This window comes from Sminthopsis crassicaudata, chromosome 6 (assembly GCF_048593235.1).
Source record: "Sminthopsis crassicaudata isolate SCR6 chromosome 6, ASM4859323v1, whole genome shotgun sequence".
In the NCBI taxonomy this organism is placed as follows: domain Eukaryota; kingdom Metazoa; phylum Chordata; class Mammalia; order Dasyuromorphia; family Dasyuridae; genus Sminthopsis; species Sminthopsis crassicaudata.
The window spans coordinates 29358768-29377541 of record NC_133622.1 but is presented as its reverse complement, the minus strand read 5'-3'; the positions used below and the strand labels follow the sequence as shown (position 1 = coordinate 29377541).

At 41.3% G+C, this 18774-nt stretch overlaps 1 protein-coding gene across 5 annotated transcripts in view; it reads right to left on the bottom strand.

Annotated features, from left to right (window-relative positions):
• Positions 1 to 16937, bottom strand: part of KLHL5 (kelch like family member 5) — an 86414-nt gene extending 69477 nt beyond the window's left edge. For 2 of the 5 annotated variants that reach the window (XM_074275566.1, XM_074275565.1), the window contains exon 1: positions 15846 to 15921. Coding sequence is in view for 2 of the 5 variants with exons in the window: in XM_074275562.1 (XP_074131663.1) it covers positions 16788 to 16864 (77 nt within the window). In the remaining 3 variants the exon portion in view is untranslated. Of the gene's footprint in view, positions 1 to 10061; positions 10138 to 15845; positions 16493 to 16787 lie in introns of those variants that run through there. The other 3 variants (XM_074275562.1, XM_074275564.1, XM_074275563.1) reach the window with 3 other exon arrangements.
• Positions 16938 to 18774: the final 1837 nt, after the last annotated feature.

Sequence of the window (18774 nt, the reverse complement as noted above, 5' to 3'; positions counted from 1 at the left end):
AGCTAAGGGCAGGGAAGAAAGCAGGGAGAGGGGTGGCTGCCACAGCTTCCATCTAGCTACCGGGTTGGTGTCCTGGGCAATGAAGAACAGCTATAGAGAGGGGCAGCCAGATGGACTCTTAACAAGGAAGGATTTTTATCTTATTTTTGATTTCCTTACCAGCAGAAGTTATGAGACCTCTCTCTTTATACCATGGACATGAGTTGTAGCAAAAGACTTCAGTGTAAATATTTACTGATTTCCTTTCAGAAAGGTGGAGAGCACAGGTGAGGGCCACAAGCTCGGTCTTCTGGGCAGAAGATCCAGGTGGAAGACCACAGCAGGGTAGACAGAGCAGGGTGATCAACTACTGCCATACTGGCAACATGGGTGCCATGTTTGCAAAAGAGCTTCCCTCAGTGAGAGAATAAGATCAGGCCTGACTGATTGGGTTTTATCAAGGAGCTGGAAGCAATCATGAGTAGGGACAGGGTAGGAAGAAGGGTCCAGACTCAGAAAATGCAAGACAGGGATGCTCCAGGGGCAGAGCTTGAAATCCTTGCTTTAGAGAGCCAGGACCAGGGGTAGATCTGAGAAGCCTCAACAGAGTGTGGGGCGGACCCAGAGAGGGACTGTCCTTGAGAAAGTTTATCGGCCTCCTTGACCAGAAGGGCGATAGCTGCCACAGTCCTCAAGCAGGGGGACAACTGGCTGCCACTGAATCCAAGTGTTTAGAGAGGTACGCTACAGGCCCAAGGATTGGGTGAGGAACCTCCTTTGTGACTCCCTGGCTTCTGCCACAAAGAGGTGGAAAGGCTTTGTGAAATCAGGAAAGGCAAGGGCAGAAGTCTTAATAAGTTCATCGTGGAAGCGGTCAAAGGAAGCTTGCTCTGAGGGACCCCAGACAGAGGACCCAACTCAGCAATGGAGGAATAAAGAGCTTAGCAATTTAGGCAAAGGAAGGAATCCACAGACGGCAATAACCAGCTGTACCCAGAACTTCACAGCCTTGCTTCTTCGTGAAGGGAACAGATGCAAGATGGCTTGGGTCTGTTCAGAGGATAGAGAGCAGGGTCCAGATTCGAGGATACAACCTCAATAAGAAACCTCATGGAGACAGTGTTGGGCTTTCCCTGCAGATAAGATATCTGAGTGAAGAGGGCTCCAGTGGCTTGTAGGCAGAGGGATTCATCAGGGGCTATCAAGGAGAAGCCCTCAACATGTTGGACAACGGAGCAGTAAAGAGTGTTCTGCACAAAAAGGTTGGAGGTCAGGTGGAGAGCCTCATCTGTCAGGGTGGGAGAGTTTTTAAAACCCTGTGGCTGCCTGGTCCAGGGAAGCCTCCCTGTGGATCCGTCCATTGAGAGCAAATAGAGGCTGGCTGATGGGGGTTACAGGAAGTGAAGGCCTTCCTGAGAAGTTGGGGGCATTGACAACCCGTGTTGTAATTAAAGCAGTTATACTAAAAGGGCAAGGAGACATCGGCATACAATAGCAAGTTGTTTATGTGGCCGGCCAGTGTATATAAGGCTGAGAGAATTTGGAATAAAGGGACTCCTGTTTGACCATCCATGTGAGTTCTGCCTCTTCACTCCTTACCCATGATCAAGATTTGGGTTGGTACCAAAATCCTCCAGTTATTATTCCCATTTTACAGTTGAGGAAACCAGGGTAAACAGTGCTTAATAAGTGACTTGCTCAGGGTCACACAGCTTGTAAGCGTCTGAGGTCAAATTGATTCAAGTCTTTATTGACTTGAACATTCATTATACTCTATTCAGTGCATTTCCTACCTGAAAAAAGCATATTTCAAAAAATGGTAGAGATCTAAGAAAGGGAAAGGGGGGGAAATCTAACTTGTGAGATAAACAATTCATATATTCTACAGGAAAAAAAAGTTATTCAAGTTGATGTAAAAAAACTAAAAATTATGACAATTAAAAATACTGTACCACAGCTTCATTCTTTTTTTTTAATCATGTTTTTCAGGAAAAAATGAACATGTCTGACCAAACTCCAAAATGAAAAGTTACAAAAAATTACAACATGACACTCCTTAGGTCATTATTAAAAACTTACAGTGAAACGACCACTTTTCTGATTTTTTTTTAAAGTATCTATCAGTCGCCCTTTTTAGCATAATCCTTTTCTATGTGAGTAATAAAAAACCTAGTACCCAAGTTTCAGTCATGTTATAAAGGAAATATAAGAAAGCACATAATTCTATTTAGATTCTATATGTACAGGTTGAACTAAATAAATACTCTTGAATATATGCTCTGACAAAATTTGGGACAATTAAAAAACAAAGAATAAAAATAAGCACAGCAAAGTACATCTCACACAATAAAATAGGTTTAATACAATTATTGTAAATAAGGACTAACAGATGACTCAAAAGACAGAAGGCATCTGCTCACCCTGGGCCAAGTTCCACAAACACATGTGATTGTTTTCTCCTCTCTGGCAACCCTCCAAATAGTTATGGCTATTTACTGAGAGCTTATAGAGCACCAGTAGCGTAACAGGAAAACCAAATGGTCCTCTGAAGTATCCCTGAAGCTCATGGAAGTTCTAATGCCTGAGTGGTAGGCAAATAAAATAATGAAAAGTTGGATGAATAAGATTCCATATATTTTAATTATTAAGCAAGCCTACTTTGCCCATTAGTCCAATCTATGCAAAATTAATCAAAACTAACTTGCCGATGCCATTAACAAGAAAAATAAAATTCAACAAAAATTTAAATGGCTAAAATCCATACATAAATATTCCTTATATTCATTGGATTATTATGTTTAGTTTTGGGAATATAACCACAGTCAAAAAGACAAAATGAAAGCCTCCAAATTTCTGTTCTATTAAGTATGGTTTTATGCAGGGCTTTGTGCTGGATTATTATAAACAAAATAGTATTAAGTAGTGGGCACATGTAGCCACATGGATGACACATAAGACAACATTTATTCCATGTTACTGACTTGAACCAAAACCAGTTAAATTTGGACTTCTGCCATTCATCTGGAGGATGATGCATTATTAGAAAAAGAAATCACTCTCCATAGAGACAAATACAATTACCTAGATAGTTTAAGTCTTATAGAGAGCGCCAAACCCAAATCTATTTGACTCCCCCCTTGAGAACCTCAGCAATTTGATAAAACCTTTAGATTCGGCTTTCCTGAGGAAGTGTTTCTCTGATATGCAATATCCCCAGGAAATCTAGATCAACCTCCTTATGTTGTTCAGTCTTGAGTTCCCTTACCAGAAACCAGATCAACTTTTAATGGAACTCATACTAGATAGTAGAAGTCTAGAGTTACTGTGAAGGTTCAAAGGGGCATTATGGGTGTTTTATAGCAAAAAAGACCCATGGAATTAACACCACTCTCCACTTTGCTCCAAATTTGCATGACAGAGATAATACACAATAACTATTCCCATCCCTCATTTTGCCTTCTTTGGGGGAATATCTAGAGTGACAAGATTTCTTTTTCTTTTTTTAATAAGTTTGTATTGATATCTTTTGATTATGACATAACCATAGTTTTCCCTGCTTTCTAGAACTCTCTCACAGACCTTAAACTGAGAATGGATTTTCCACAACGTCTACATAAGTGCCTAAAAGAAATGAAGCAAGGGATTTTAAAAATGAAAATAAAAATTCAAAAGGAAAGGATTGAAAGGAAGAATGGTAAACCTTACCCAAGAAATAAGAATCATTGACTATTAAAATAGACCAAAAAGAAATCAATGAGATGAGGCATCAAGAAATAGTAGAACAAGATTGAAAAATAGAATACTAAATAGTTGATATCAAAACAACTGGAAATAGGTCAAAGAAGGATCATTTAAGAATCACCAGACTCCCAAAAGTCCATGATTAAAAATCAAACAAACCCTAAATACAATCACAAGGTAGAACCAGCTCAAACTGGCTAAGCTCATGGCTTAGAAGTACCAATTGTTAAATTTTCAGTGTGAGAATTTATACCTCAGAATTTAGCAAACTCTGCAAATCATGACTTGGTTTACTGTTTTGTTGAGTTCTAGACTTTTAAAAAGTGATAAAGAAAATGTTACTATGCAAGTTAAACATAAAAATACACATTTTCCCCCTACATATATTCTCTTCCTCTAACCTCCCACAAAAAAGTTATTTACTAGCAAACCATTGCCTAGACACTGTATTTTAGGAAATCATAAGGGACAACTATGTATGTTTATTAGAATCGGAACACAAATTATAAAATGCCTTAATTCATATCCTAAAAGAAATCTTAAAAGAAAAAATCCCAGGAATATTGTAGGCAAAATTCAGAGCTCCCATTAAGGAAAAAAAAAAAGTACTGCAAGTATCCAGAAAGAATTTTAAATATTGACAATTCATGATCAGTATCACTTAAGACCAGATACTTACTACAAATAAAGAGGAAGCCTTGGAGTACAATATACAAGATGAATATGTTACAGGAGAAAAGTACCTTTACTGGAATTAAGGATTTTCAGACATTAAAAGAAAAAGACCAACGTTGAATAAGAATTTTGAAATTCAAAACACAAGTGTCTAGAGAAACTTAGAAAGCTAAGTTCATTTGAGTAAATGTAAAGAGTTGATAATGCAGGGCTAAGATTCTAAAAGAGGGAGAAGAAAACAAGTATCCCTTTAAACTCTTTAAAGAAATTGAGGGGATTATTAAATCAGTAAACAATAGTCCTGGGATGAAACTGATTCTGCTTCTAAGTGTTAGAGGAGGGGAAAGAGATAACAGGCTAAAAGAAATCAGCTGCTATAGAGGAAGGAAGAAGAAAGTGAACTTTTAATTTTTCATAACTGAAATGGAGGAGGAGAGAGTAAGGAGAAGAGGAAAAAGAAAAGAGGAAGAAGTATTGAGGGGAAAAAATAATCACAACAGAGAGTGGGAAAAGAATGAACTCAAAACTCTGACCTCAAATAAGGGCGGGAGAAATGACCACAGTCAGGGAGTGGTGCAATTTGGGCTCTGAGAGTTGCTGAAAGAAGTGGCTGTGAAATTCAGAGGGAGTCAGAGTCCGGCCTTACAAAAGCCCCCCATCTCCCAAGTAGAGGGGTTCCCCCCCTCCTGCTGCCTATGAGCCTTATCACCTTTTGGGGAGGAAAAAGTTCATATTTATGAAGCAATTAAGCCCAAGCACTCTATCCATGCAATACCTTTGTCCCGCTTTTGGCTTTTTTATAACACAACTCCTGTCCAGCTTTACCTCCTTCCAACTGGTATCAGGAGGTCCCCTGTTCCCCTCCTCTTAACTACTCCCAGTTTCCCTCCACTAGGAGAACATAACTTTGTTTCTCACATCAACCACAAAGAGGAAGAGAATAGCAGAATGGATTAGGAATCCACAATCCAATAATAAGTTATTTTAACATTTGACACTAAACCACTAAGAATCGCAATGAGATCATTTGCTCATCTAGAGCTAAGTCAACAATATAGAACTGCAGGTCGGGAGGGAAACTGACACTGTATGGAGACAGAAGAGGGCCCAGGAAAAAGCCACAAGAAATATCCATACTAACGAGCACAAGGTAGATCTTCCATCAAAGAAGTCTCAAGAAGTGGTCTACTAGGTAGGAGAATGACTAGTGGCAAGCACTGCCATTTAAGCTGGTGAGAAGTAGGTAGTATTGCCAAATAGCAAATATATGCAACAAACCCCATAGTTACTCTAGCAATACACTCAAACATGCAAGAGTACTTGCTTTAAACATTTTTAAAAAGCAAAATGAATCCAAAATTACTCTCCCTTAAATTACAGTAGCAAGGCCCCCCATTGCAGGCAGGCAGACAGAGAGGTCCTATCTCGCAGCATTAGCCAGAAAAGCAGCTTGTGCTCCAGAGTCAGCATGTAGCTAACTAAGCCCTGAAACCCAAGCTAGAGTCCCAGCCCAAAAAGCTTGGGGCATAAAAACACCAAGTCACACAAAAAGCAAGGAAAAAAAATGAGCAAAAACAATTACCATAAAGTTACTATAGTGATAGGATCAAAGCACAAATTTAGAAAAGGACAATACTGTCAAAATGGCTGCAATGTAAAAAGAAAAATGTAATTTGGTCTTAAACCCCAGAAGAACTCCTGGAAGAGTGTAAAATAATTTTTAAAAAATAAATTAGAGAAGTAGATGAAAAATTGGGAAAAGAAATTAAGAGTAATGTGAGAGAATTATTTTTTTTAAAAAGTCAATCGCATGGAAACAAATATGCGGAAATTTACTGAGGAAAATAATTCCATAAAAACATAGAACTGGCCACATGGAAAAAGTACAAAAGCTCACCGAAGAAAAGAATCCTTAGCAATTAGAATCGGACAAGTGTAAACTAATGACTATGAGACATCAAGATATGGTAAAACAAAATCAAAAAAGTTACAAAGAGAGAGAATGTGAAATTTCTCATTGGAAAACAAATGACCTAGAAAACAAATCCAGAAGTGTTAACATAAGAATTATTAGATACCTGAGAGGCATGATTTAAAATAAAAAATTAAAAAAAATTTAAAAAAAAAAAAAGGAACTGGACAACATCTTTCAAGAAATCATCAAAGAAAACTGCCCTGATATATTAGAACCAGAGGGCAAAATAGAAATTCAAACACTCCACCAATCACTGTCTGAAAGAGATTCCCAAATAGAAAACTTCCAGGGAAGTCACAGCTAAATTCCAGAGCTCATAGATCAAGTAGAAAGCACTGAAAGAGCAAACAAGAAAAAATTCAAGTATCATGGTGCTACAGTCTTACATAATCTTACATAAGATTTGGCACCTTAAAGTTGGAGAGGTTGGAATATAGTATACCAGCTTCTGGATATTAGGATTACAAACCAAGAATTACTTACGTAGAAAAACTGAGTATAATCTTTCAAGGGAAAAAATGGATATTTAACAAAATAGAGAACTCCCATGAATTTCGAATTAAAAGATCAGGACTGAATATAAATTTGACCTTTAAAGACAAGACTTAAGGGAAACAAGGTAAAAAAGAAATGAGGAAACATGAAAAATTCAATAAGGTTAAACTACTTGTTTATAAAGAGCAAAGATAATATTTACATTGCAGCCATTTTGACAGTATTGTCAACTTTATTACAATAAAAATAATTAGAAGCAATATATGTTGATAGAGAGTGTGGATATAAAGTGACATTGATACTCCCCAAACAAACTGAAGAGTGAGAAAGAAAATTGCACTAAAAGAAGGAAGGGGAAGATGGAAAGGGATAAATTATCCTACATAAATATAAGGGAAGAGAACATAAGAGGTAGGGTGGCAGGCAAAGCTTAAACTTTTATTCTCATCAACATTGGCTCAAAAGGCAATAACATAACACATTCAGTTGGATACAGAAATCTGCCTTATCCTATAAGGAAGCAAAAAGGGATGGGGATAATAGAACAGGGAGAGGGGGGACTGATAAAAGGGAGGGTATATGGGGAAGGCAGTAAACAGAAGTAAAGCACTTGTGAGGAGGGAAAGGGCAGCCTGAAAAGGGGTGGGGGATAAAGAAGTGAAAACCCCAGGAAGGGAACTATAGTTACCACAATTATAAATGTGAATGAGATGAACTTACCCCTTAAATAGAAGCAGATAGCAGAAATGGATTAAATACCAGAATCCAACATTTACAAAAAACACATTTGAAGTAAAGAGATACACAGGGAGTAAGGTAAGGGGCTGAGGTACAATCTATTATGCTTCAGTTAAAGCAAAGAAACCAGGGATAGCAATCATAATCTTTTGAAGAAAAATCAAAAATATATCTACTTGATAGAGATAAATAAGGAAATTATATCTTGCTGAAAGGCAACACAGACAATGAAGTCATATCAATATTAAACTTATATGTAACCAAATGGTATAGCATCTAAATTTCTGAAGGAGAAGTTGAATAAGTTACTGGAAATAGATACTAAAACTCTACTAGTGAAGGATCCTCAGCTTTTCCCTCTCAGAACTCGATAAAGCTAACCAAAAAATAAACAAGAAAGAAGTTAAGGAAGTGAATAAAATTCTGGAATAAATGAGATATGATCAATTCTGGAAAAAAAATTAACAGGAATAGAAAAGAATATACCTTTTTGTGATAGTACATACCACATACACAAAAAATGACCATATATTAAGACATAAAAACCTCCCAACCAAATGCAGAAAGGCAGAAAAAGTTAATGCATCCTTTTCAAATGAAAACCACAATGAAAATTACATTCAGTAATGGACAATGCAAAGAGATTAAAAACTAACTGGAAAATAAATAATATAGTCCTATAAATGAAGTGTTGCTGTTAATTACAACCATTTGTTTCTGTTTCCCCCTCCTACCCCAACTGGCTTTTGTAATTCTTTAAATTTTAAGAAAAGCATAAACAATGAAGGAATACCAATATCCCAGAAGAGGGAGGAGAAGTAGGTAACGCAGAGGACCCTTATGTTTTCTGATCTTCCATATAGATAATATGGGCCTATCTTCTGAGAAAAAAAAGTGAAAGAACACTTTATTTTTCTCTGAATTATTTATTTTCTACCTGAACATATAACCTCTAAATGAAGGCACCATCAATTAATCATAGCTGAGATTTTTAGTTCATAAGGAAACGGTAGACATCCTGGATAATTGTGAGAAAATATAATATACATGCTTACTTTGAACTATAGTTATCATTCAAGCCTTGTGGTTAAAATTTAATGGATAGTAATAGCAGCTTCCTCAAAGTCAAATCCATTGTTCATATTATGAGGAGTAGGAGGGCAATGTCAAAATCAAAGTAAGGGAATACCAACTAGGATGATGACTGCCAGGAAACACTTCATGTATCTACTCAAACCACCACGGAAGTTGGGAAGACCCGACCAATATGTTACTGGATTCTGACAAGACCACTGATTTCGTTAGCCCTCCAATTTTTGTGATACTCGAGTCAGAGGAGGGCAGGGTTATTAGCACAAGGTTACAAATTGGCCCTATGAGAAACCTTCATAATGAGCAGCAGATACCGGAGACAGGAAAAGAAGTAGTCCTAACCTTCTGGCATCACAATCAATGAACAAACATGCATTTAGTAATCACCTACTATGCTTCCAAAACACGAAAGCAAATCATAAATACCAATATTCTACCTGCTTCAGGGCACATGGTACTAACCACTTAAAGGAGAAAGCCCACAGGTACGAGTGAAATGAAGATATCAATGTTCTCTTTTATGTGTCAATATTATAACATAACAAACTTGGAAATATCTTATGTTATAGGTGACTTCTGGTCAAAGGTATCTTTACCCCAATTTCATTCTGAAGACCAATCATGAAAATCATGAAACCTCATCCTCATCCCTAAACCTGGATTAGACAAAATAAGAAATGAAACTAAGCTACCAAAAATCTCAAATATTCATTCAAACTTAAGAAATTATGCCTAAGATACTTTATCTACCTACATGATAATCTACAGAATAAGAAACATGAAACAATAATAGCAAGTCTTGGCTCATCCCTAGATTATTTCTATTTGAACCCCATTGAAAAATGGTAAAGAATGACATGATTAGCTATGCTGAGAATATTTTCATCATCTGAGTAAATAAAACTCTACTTTGCTTACAAAGCCTGTCAATACCAGATCAGAGGTTTACTTCCTTACAGCAAGACTTCCTTCTTACGGGAATACTAAATTAGGCTTCAGCAAAGATCAGGCTTTAATCACTATTCCTGTCATCCATTAGCCCTGTGATTTTGGGCAAGTCATTAACCTCTTAGAATGAGTCAGTTTTCTAAGATACCAATTTGCTGAACAGGTGCCAACATCCATTGGTAAAAGAATTGGTACTTAATTAAGAATTCCCTACACCAAAAATAAAGGCAATGATAAAAGCTGACACTTATATAGCATTTTGAAGCTTGCAAAACACTTTACAGAATCTCATTTATATTCACAAAATCTATTGTGAGCTGAGCTTGACTCAGGCCAGTCTCCTGATAGTTTAGTTTCACTATCAGAACAAAATGAGATACTTGTTAAGTCATTCAGCAGTTAACCAAAAGAAATTTACTTAGCCTTAACAGTAGATGGATGTTCCACAAGCGCAAGCATTGAGGACACCTCGAGTTGTTCAGCCAGGCGAAGGGGGTCTTCCTTAAGTTACCCATTATGACCTACCAGCCAAGAATCAGAATACCCCCAGAGTTCCTAATGGCTGCTTTGTCCTCAGGTGACTAGGCTATCTTAAAAGAACTCATCAGTATCAATCGTGAAGAGATAAATTATCTAACTTTCCCAGTCTTTACACTTCATTGCTGAAGGTGAAAGTCCCTTGATACATATGGATAATGAGAGCCCTGTTCTGCCAATCAATAAATACAGGATAATTAGAAGGTTCTTTAAGATACTCCAGGGAGAGCCATTATCCAATTATTAATTTCTAAAATATGACTTTCTAGCTAAGCACAAAATTAGCCCTAATCATCTATCTGTAACCCTGATAGTATTTCCTCTAGGTTTTTTTAAAATGTATTTTGTGTCTGCATCCTAGGTGACTCATGAAATGTATTATCAGACCTGTATATCATGGTGCAAGTATCTGCAACCTAATTTAGCTAGATCAACTCAATGCTTAAAAATCCAGGTAAGACAACTGTGGCTATTGACAAGGATCTAGAAACCCCAATCTTCCTAGTGGCAGACTTGGGAATTGTTGCAGATTTAATGTTTTTCCTGAGATGACTGAGATATTGAAGAAATAATGGAAGTTCCCTTCCCTTAGATCATGTTTTGAGATGAGAAATGAGACCCAAAATCACAGAACTCATTAGCATTGCAGATGTCATGTGGAAAGCTTGGACAACTGATTTCAGATAATTTGTTTTAATCTAAAAGATGCCAAAATGTCTCTTATGGGAAGAGTCACATTTTCCTTTGAAAATTAATTCCTGAGGGGCAGCTGGATGGTGCAATGGATAGAGCACCAGACCCGAAGTCAGGAGGACCTGAGTTCAAATTTGACCTCAGACACTTAACACGCTTCCTAGCTGTGTGACCCTGGGCAAGTCATTTAACCTTGATTGCCTCCTAAATAATAATAATAATGATAATAACAATAATAATAATAATTCTTGGTTCCAAACATCATAATTTTAAATCTTTTCTAATTCTATTAAAACCAATAATAAAACACTGACATTAAAAAAACCCCAACCTAACAAATCAATGTTCTAAACAGGAAAAACAAGACAACAAATTTATTGTGCTTCACAAAATGTTTTCTTTCTCCCTCCCTCCCTTTCTTTCTGAATGGGAAAAATTTGATATTTCTTCAAAAGAAAATTATAAATTAACCAAGCTATGGGATCATGTTCCTATTTCCCCCTCCCTTTCCTCCCTGGCAAATAATTCCCAGAATATGGATGGACAGAACGATTCTGGGAAGGTATAGAATCCCTTATCTACCCAGCCCATACATAGAGAGCATGTGTCTCAGGGTCAGCAAAAGGCATGGTTTTGTTTAAATCTGAGTTTGTATGTTGCTTCCCCATTTGCTGTACCTTAGAATATAAGGTCACATTCCCAGTCAATGAGGGTGAGGAGGGAGGAAGGGTTAATGTTGCATCAGAGAACATATATTGCCCTTGCTACCTGTGCTCGAACCTCACTTCCACCTCTTCTATGGTGGGGGTGATACCTGCTTTTCATGAGAAATGAATAAAACTTTCTCTTTACACCTTGAGAGATCTCTGAGATTTCTTGGATGGGTGGGTTATGTACCACACATATCCCTCCCTCTGTCCTCAATGGATCTCATACCCTTCCCTACAGATTTTTTTTTTTAATCTTTGAACATTCCCAAGTCATTCTGGGGTTTATTGGCTAGATTTCTTTCTTAAGGACCAGACCTTAAAAAGAACTTTGATTCTCATTGGCCATCAACAGGTCCAGGCCAAGCCCTATTTGGTCATTGTCTGGGTCCAAAATGACTCAAACTGAATGCTAATAACAATCATTTTTGCTTTGGTCAGAAATGCTGAGAGGCTTCGCTTCCCAGATTTATTTGTTTACTTAATTAGTTTAGTTTTATTTTTTGACAATGTGAAAGGAGATTCTTTGCCTTAACAGTTACTTGACTTTAATTATTGAACTGAGACTTGTTGAAGACCTTAGCTTAAAAAGGTCATCAGGCTCATCTCCAATCACTCTGATCTCTCTCTCTAGCCCCTGGATCCAGATGGTGTTGGAGGGAAAAGTGAGATAAGTGACCTTGCAATTCAGTTACATGTCACAGTGTCACTTCCTGGATGTCATGATCCTCTTTGAGAATGAAGAACAAACAAGCAGAATATAAACTATTCTTGAACCTTAAAAAAAAAAAAAAAAAAAAAAAAAAAAAGCAGCTGAATCATTTTCTGAAATAATGAAGTTTATAAAGTTTGGTGTGAGATCTAACTTAGCTAGATCAACCCAAGAACATTTAAAGATAAAATATGAACAAGAACCGGAAAAAAGAAAATTAAAGGAAAATTAAAGAAGGAATAAAAAATAGGATGAATAGATTGGACCAACCACAAATAGAATAAATCCATATTAGAGTGACCTAACTCGGAAAGCATCAAGGGATCAACTCTAAGGATAAAGAAAATAAGACACCAAATGATTTGAAAAGAATCCAGCACAGCAACAGTACCCTCAGAAGACAATGGAACATAAATAACTACTGATCCACGTCTCCTTTCTTACTTTTCCAAAAACTTTTTGAGAATGGGTATCTCTGAAGGAAATATGAAGAGAAAAGGCATCCTTTTGTCAATGATTTATTATAAGAGACCACATCTTCAGTGTTACATGGCTGAGAAAAAGTTACACAAAATATACCATATTTACTGTTTATCAAGCATAAAATAATTGCTCAATACAGTAAACTGAACGTTTAAGGCTCTCCTCTAACAAAGTGTCTCCTTTGGATGATATTGGTGCTATCCTTGATTCCTTACTCTTCCTCAAACAACCTCACCAATCCATGGCAAAGTCTCCGTCATTTCTCTTTTCACACAATCACCACCCGAGTTGGGCTCTCGTCCTCTCATTTAGATGATTGCAAGAGGCTGCGCTCCCTCAAGTCTTCCTACTAGCCAGTCCACCTTGCTGTTCCCACACTACATCTCCCATCTCCACACCAGGCTCTGGCTACTCTGACTGGATTCCTATTTCTTGCAGAAATCCTATTTCTTTCAAAACTCTCTTCAAAGGCTTCAGACTTTCCTGATTCCCTTCAGCCACCATGGAGGTGGTGTAGATAGTTATAATCTGTACTATTGATAAAAGTACCCATAACAATCACCGATTCTTTGAAGTACTTTATAAAATGAATACTTTAAAAATTAAAAAAGGCCAACAAACTCCTAGAAAGTTAAGGGCTGCCATCCTTGCTTGTTATTAGATCTCTTTTGGTATCTCCACTGCTTCCCAAAATGCCTGGAACACAGCTTTAACAGTTAAAATTCCCCCTATGTCAATTGTATCTCTTCAAGATTCCCTGCAAAGGGCACCTCTCACTCTACCAGGGCCACCTCCTCCTCCTTTGTAAGCTTTTCTTAATGTAAAAGTAATGTGGAATATTTAAAAGAATTTTTCTCAGAATATAACACACATTCTGATGTTAAAGTCAACAAACACTCTCTGTTTGTATTGCATTATGTATAAGAAGACACTGCTATGATCCAGGCAGAAAGAAGAAAAAAGGGCCTAGTTCTTGTTTTCAAAGAGCTCACAATTTATTGGGTGGGAAGGTCAGGACACACAAATAAATGAAACAGAAATATGTTAGGCCAGGAGCAAGTACGTGAGACAAACAGTATTCTGAAAAATTCTGAGAAAAGTGAAGGGCCACTTCTAGCTAGAGATCAGGAAAGTTTCCTAGAGAAGACCGCTAGGTCTGGAAAGATTTCAATAGGCATATATGTGTATACACACACACACACACACATACACATATATACATCTATCCATACTCTACAGGGTCACTCTACAGGTACAGAATTTTGTAGTTACACTGAGCCGTGAGGTGATCCAGTTTGGCTAGAGCATATGGCTCGTGAAGGGAAGTACCACAAAATAAAGATGGGCAGGAAGAGGGACCAGATTGCGATGGCAACCATCCATGTCCAGTGGGGAAAGAGGAAGCCGAGGGGGTTGGTGTGACCACCTAGGGAGAGTTTCAAGAAGGCAGCTGAGGACAAAGTCTTAGGGAGACAATTACAAGGTGCTCTTTTAAAAAGAAGATTTAGAGTAATGATCCAAGAATATGTAAATCAGTTATACCAGTGTTTCTTTCAATCGTGACTACAGGAAGCAGGGAGAAGTGAAGAGAAGACAATTGAATAAGATATCAAGGGAATGTGAACCTTCACTTTGTTCTCTGTACCCACTGAAACAGTCTGCCAAGTACAGTTTTAGAGAGTTGGGGTGCAGGTGGGGGGGGTTGAATCCTTACAGTGTCTCCACATTTCTTTTAAAGTCGGAACAGATTAGGGTGGCCAGGAGATTGGGGAGACTAGGAAAGAAGTTAGGATGTGAAAACACTGAGGACCAATGATACCAAACAAACAAACAAAACCGTGTGTGTGTGTGTGTGTGTGTGTGTGTGTGTACATATAAATATACACATATATATGTTAATCCTGGGAGTCTTCTGATATATAACATGAATTTGAAGTTATGGCAAAACAACTATTGGTATCATCCATTTTTAAACAGATAACAGCAACCACATCCTGTTTTAAGTTTAAGGAAAAAAAAAGGCATTCTGCAACAGTCTACATATTTACACATTAAGTTTTTTTTTTTTTTCCACTTCTAAAAATATGTCCTTGATATTCCCTAAAAACACACAACCTTAGCAATTTCTCTACCGGCAGTATACCTCAAAATGAATTCATCTGGTCAAAAGTACTCCGCGCCAGCAGAGCGTTCTAAATCACCCATCCAATCAGTGTGGATTTGAAAAACGTTTTTTGCTACCATCTTTTTCCATGGCCGGGGGGGAGGAGGGGGGGAGGGGAGATGGGGGCAAAAAAAATACAAAAACCAGGCGCAGTTTGATTAACTTAAAAGGAACGGGTATGTTAATGAGACACTGCTCGGCCCTCTCCCAGTCCCGCGGTTAGGACACCACCACTACGGAGGGCTGGTCCCCAACACGAACATTCCATGACAAGCACCTATCTCACATTTATAAAGTTCATCCAATCAATGCCCAGACTCAAGAACTCATTGCATTAGATTCCCTCCCAGTTGTCAAACAACCTAGAACAAAGTTATTCATCTGTTCGACAAAAAGTATCGAACAGCTGCGTGAAGTAAAAATAGCAGCACACTAACAGCTATCCGCGTCCCTCTATATTTTTTCACCCCAAAATTACGCATTGAAATTTTCTTGAGTACGTTTCAAGCATGCTGCAAGGTACAAGGTCCCTTTAATCTTTTGGGAGGGGGAGGACATATTTTAAACTATTTTTATTAGTAAAATGACATTATTTTACATTTAAAAAGTTTGAACTATTAAAAACATTCCCAAAGATGCCCAGGTGGCATACAGCAAGGGCTTAATCAGTGCCGGTGCCCCCCCCCCCGCCCGCCGCGAACTTTGCCCAACTTGAGTGTCCCAGGGTAGGACGGTCCCACGCACGAGGAGAGGGGGGTGTCTCCGCGCGCCCCACCAGTCGGTTTCGGGAGCCCCCAGCCGGCATGGGGGCGGGGCGTGGGGATAACCGCGCACGTGGGCTCCGTAGCCCGAAGAAGGGTGTCCAGCTCCGGGTCCAAGCCCCTGAGGGGAGGGAGACACACTTACCCAAGCTCCAGCGTCTCGGGCAGCTCCGATGGCGGAGGGGAGGGGGAGGGGATGGGGGGGAGAGGGAAGAGAGGGGAGAGGGGAGGAGGAAGATGCAGAAAGAGGGGAACCGAGGAGGAGGAGGAGGAGGAAGAGGAGGAGGAGGAGGAAGAAGAGGGGGAGGGGGAGGGACAACGGGAGGGGGAGGAGGAAGAAGAGGAAAAGGAGGCGAGGGAGACGTAGAGGGAGAGGGAGGGGGATGGAGAGGAAGAAGAAGAGGAGGATGAAGGAGAAGGGGAGGGAGAAGAGGGGGAGGAAGATGGGGAGGAGAAGAAGGAGAAGGAGGAGGGAGAAAAAGAGGAGGAGGAGGATGGGGAGGAGGAGGATGGGGAGGAGGGGGAAGGGGAAGGGGGAGGAGGGGGAGGGGGAGGAGTCAGAGTAGGGATGCTCTTCAGCGTCTCTGGGGCACCCCCCACCCCCCTGGCCCAGGAGGGGAGGGTCCGGGGGCTACTCCAAGATAACTTCCTCTCCAGGAAGCCTAAGCCCCTGGAGTCGGGGGGACAGTGGCGCCACCGCGGCACCCCTCCCTCTCCCCCTCAGGCGGACCGCGCGGAAAACGGAGACGGAACGCTTTCGGTGGCCCCGAGGAGCGAGGGGGAGGGGCGAGGAATTCGGCCCGGCAGGATGAGCCCCTCCCCGCCCCCTGGACGGCCCCACCCCCATCCCGGATGGCCCCGCCCCATCAGTGGTGCTCCGGTGGGCGGGGCTGAGCGCTGGGCGCGAGGCCGGTTGTAGCGCGCGGGCGGTGTTCTGTTTACCCGTATGGCCAACCCCTGTTGAGGGCGGTTTGTGGTAGCCGTGAGGGTGGGGGAAGGGGAAGGAGACGTCACGCTCGAGGCCCCGCCCTTCCCCTCCCCCAAGCAGAGCCGGGCATTCCTAAGAGGGAGGGGCAAAAAAGGGTACCTCTTGGGGGCTGAGGCAGAAAAGGGAGAGCCCGCGAGGGTTCCCGGGTCTGAGACAGTCCGGGGGCGGGACCGCATTCCCTTCCCTCCCTCTCGTCACACGAAGCGGGACCCTGCGAAGGGGAGGGCGAGGGGGCTCTCTCCTCCTCCAGCCCAGCCTCTGTGCCCCTTTCTCCGGGGCTTGCAATTAAACGGTCGCCCCAGCAGAGCTCTCCGGCCGGGCGGGAAAGGCGGGAAGTTCAGGAGTGGCTCCGCCCAGCTCGGGTAGCCGTGGGGGCGGGGCTGAAAGTAGCGGGAGGGAAGCGAGTCCGAGGCTAGCCCACCCTCCCAGCGTGGGAGGAGGCGGGGAGCTGCGGCCTCTGGGCGGAGCCACGACCCGCCGCGTGCCCCCTGTACGCCTATGGCCTGACTGGCGAGGTCAGCGGGAGCGGGGGCGCTCTGGGCCTTGCTTTATTCATCTGTAAGAGCAAGAGGCCCCATCTGGCTCCACTGCTGGACTGTCTGGGGGGGAAGGGGAGGACTGTCTGGGGGGGGGAAGGGGAGGACCGTTTCCAGTTCTGGAGTCCTGTCAGGAAGGCCCTGCTGCAAGGCTATCTAGAACACGGAGGACTTCCAGTCCTAGAGTCCCATCAGGAGAGCCCTTTTGCAAGGCTCCACTACTGGGCTATCTAGAACGTGAGGGGATCCGGTTCTAAAGTCCCATCAGGAAGCCCCTTTGTGTGATATTCTCTCTAAAACGGAATGTTCTCTGTCGAGGCCCGAGTTTGGATTGGTTCTTGGACCAGCTACATGTGAGTTTAGGCAGGCGTCGCATCATTAAGCCTCCATTTCTTTAGCACTAGCTGGTCCCTAAGAGACCGAGCCACCCATGGCGGCCCTTGGTTCCTGCGCTCACCTGCCACAGAACGGACTTACTCTAACACTCGGGAGTGGATGAACAACTAAGCCAGCTGAAACAACATGAACATAGAGTGGCCCACCCACTATGGCCACTGGCTGTCCTCCCGTTATCCTTTGTTATTCCCAATTTTAAAATCTCCGAGGTTTGCAGCCCCAAAGTGCTACCGGGAGAACACTTGTTTTGAAAAGAAGGCTCGTTGGGCTCCATTTCCCAAGTTCAGTTTGTCTTGCTCTCTTTCTTCTGTGCCATTCCGGGCCCAATTCATTGTCTATTTATAGTTTCCACTCAGGCATTTGTATAACTCAATGGAACCAACTCAATGTACCATGTACAATGTACGACTCAATGTACCATGTACAATGTACAACTCAATGGAAGGGCTGGCTAAGGCATTACGCAGTCTGGACATTGGGCATCTCACCCGGTTAGACTTCCTGCAGAGATTGTCAGGCGGATTTCTTCTTGATTTCTTCATTCTCCTTATGGAAGAGGCCCTCCAATGGACTGGGGATAGATGACGTGTGGAACAGTGGAGCAAACACTGTCCATGGGACAAGAGGTCCCGTATTCCTACCTCTAATAACATCTCCGTGACTTAGGCCTCGGCTTATCCATCTGTTGAAAATGAGGAATTAGGTGATGTAATATAGCTTCCAGGGGCCATGGCAATGATCCTAGGGCCCCTGACTTCGGGGGCTTCTCACAGTAAGTCAGTATTCAGATCCAGCTTCAGACATGTTGTGTGACCCTGGGCAAGTCACAGCCAACCACCCAAAAACTTAATCCAATGGATAGTGTTAGCTGGAGCTCATGGGCAGGGCCCTTCTTTTACTTTTACTCCCTTACTTAACATTAGAAGTGAGTGCAGGGTACAGGGTACACATCCCAAGCCTCTTGAATGGTACCAGAGAACCGTGGAGGTTGGAACATCTAACTCGCCTGGCTTTCGGGAAGTCTAAGTTACACCTCCCCAGATGTACGGAGCAGGAGATAATCATTGAGTTGTTGGGTGTGAAAATTCACCGTCTTTTGGCCGCCCTGATGGTGAGCCTCTGACTCATCCTAAGGTAATGGATCTATATTGGGT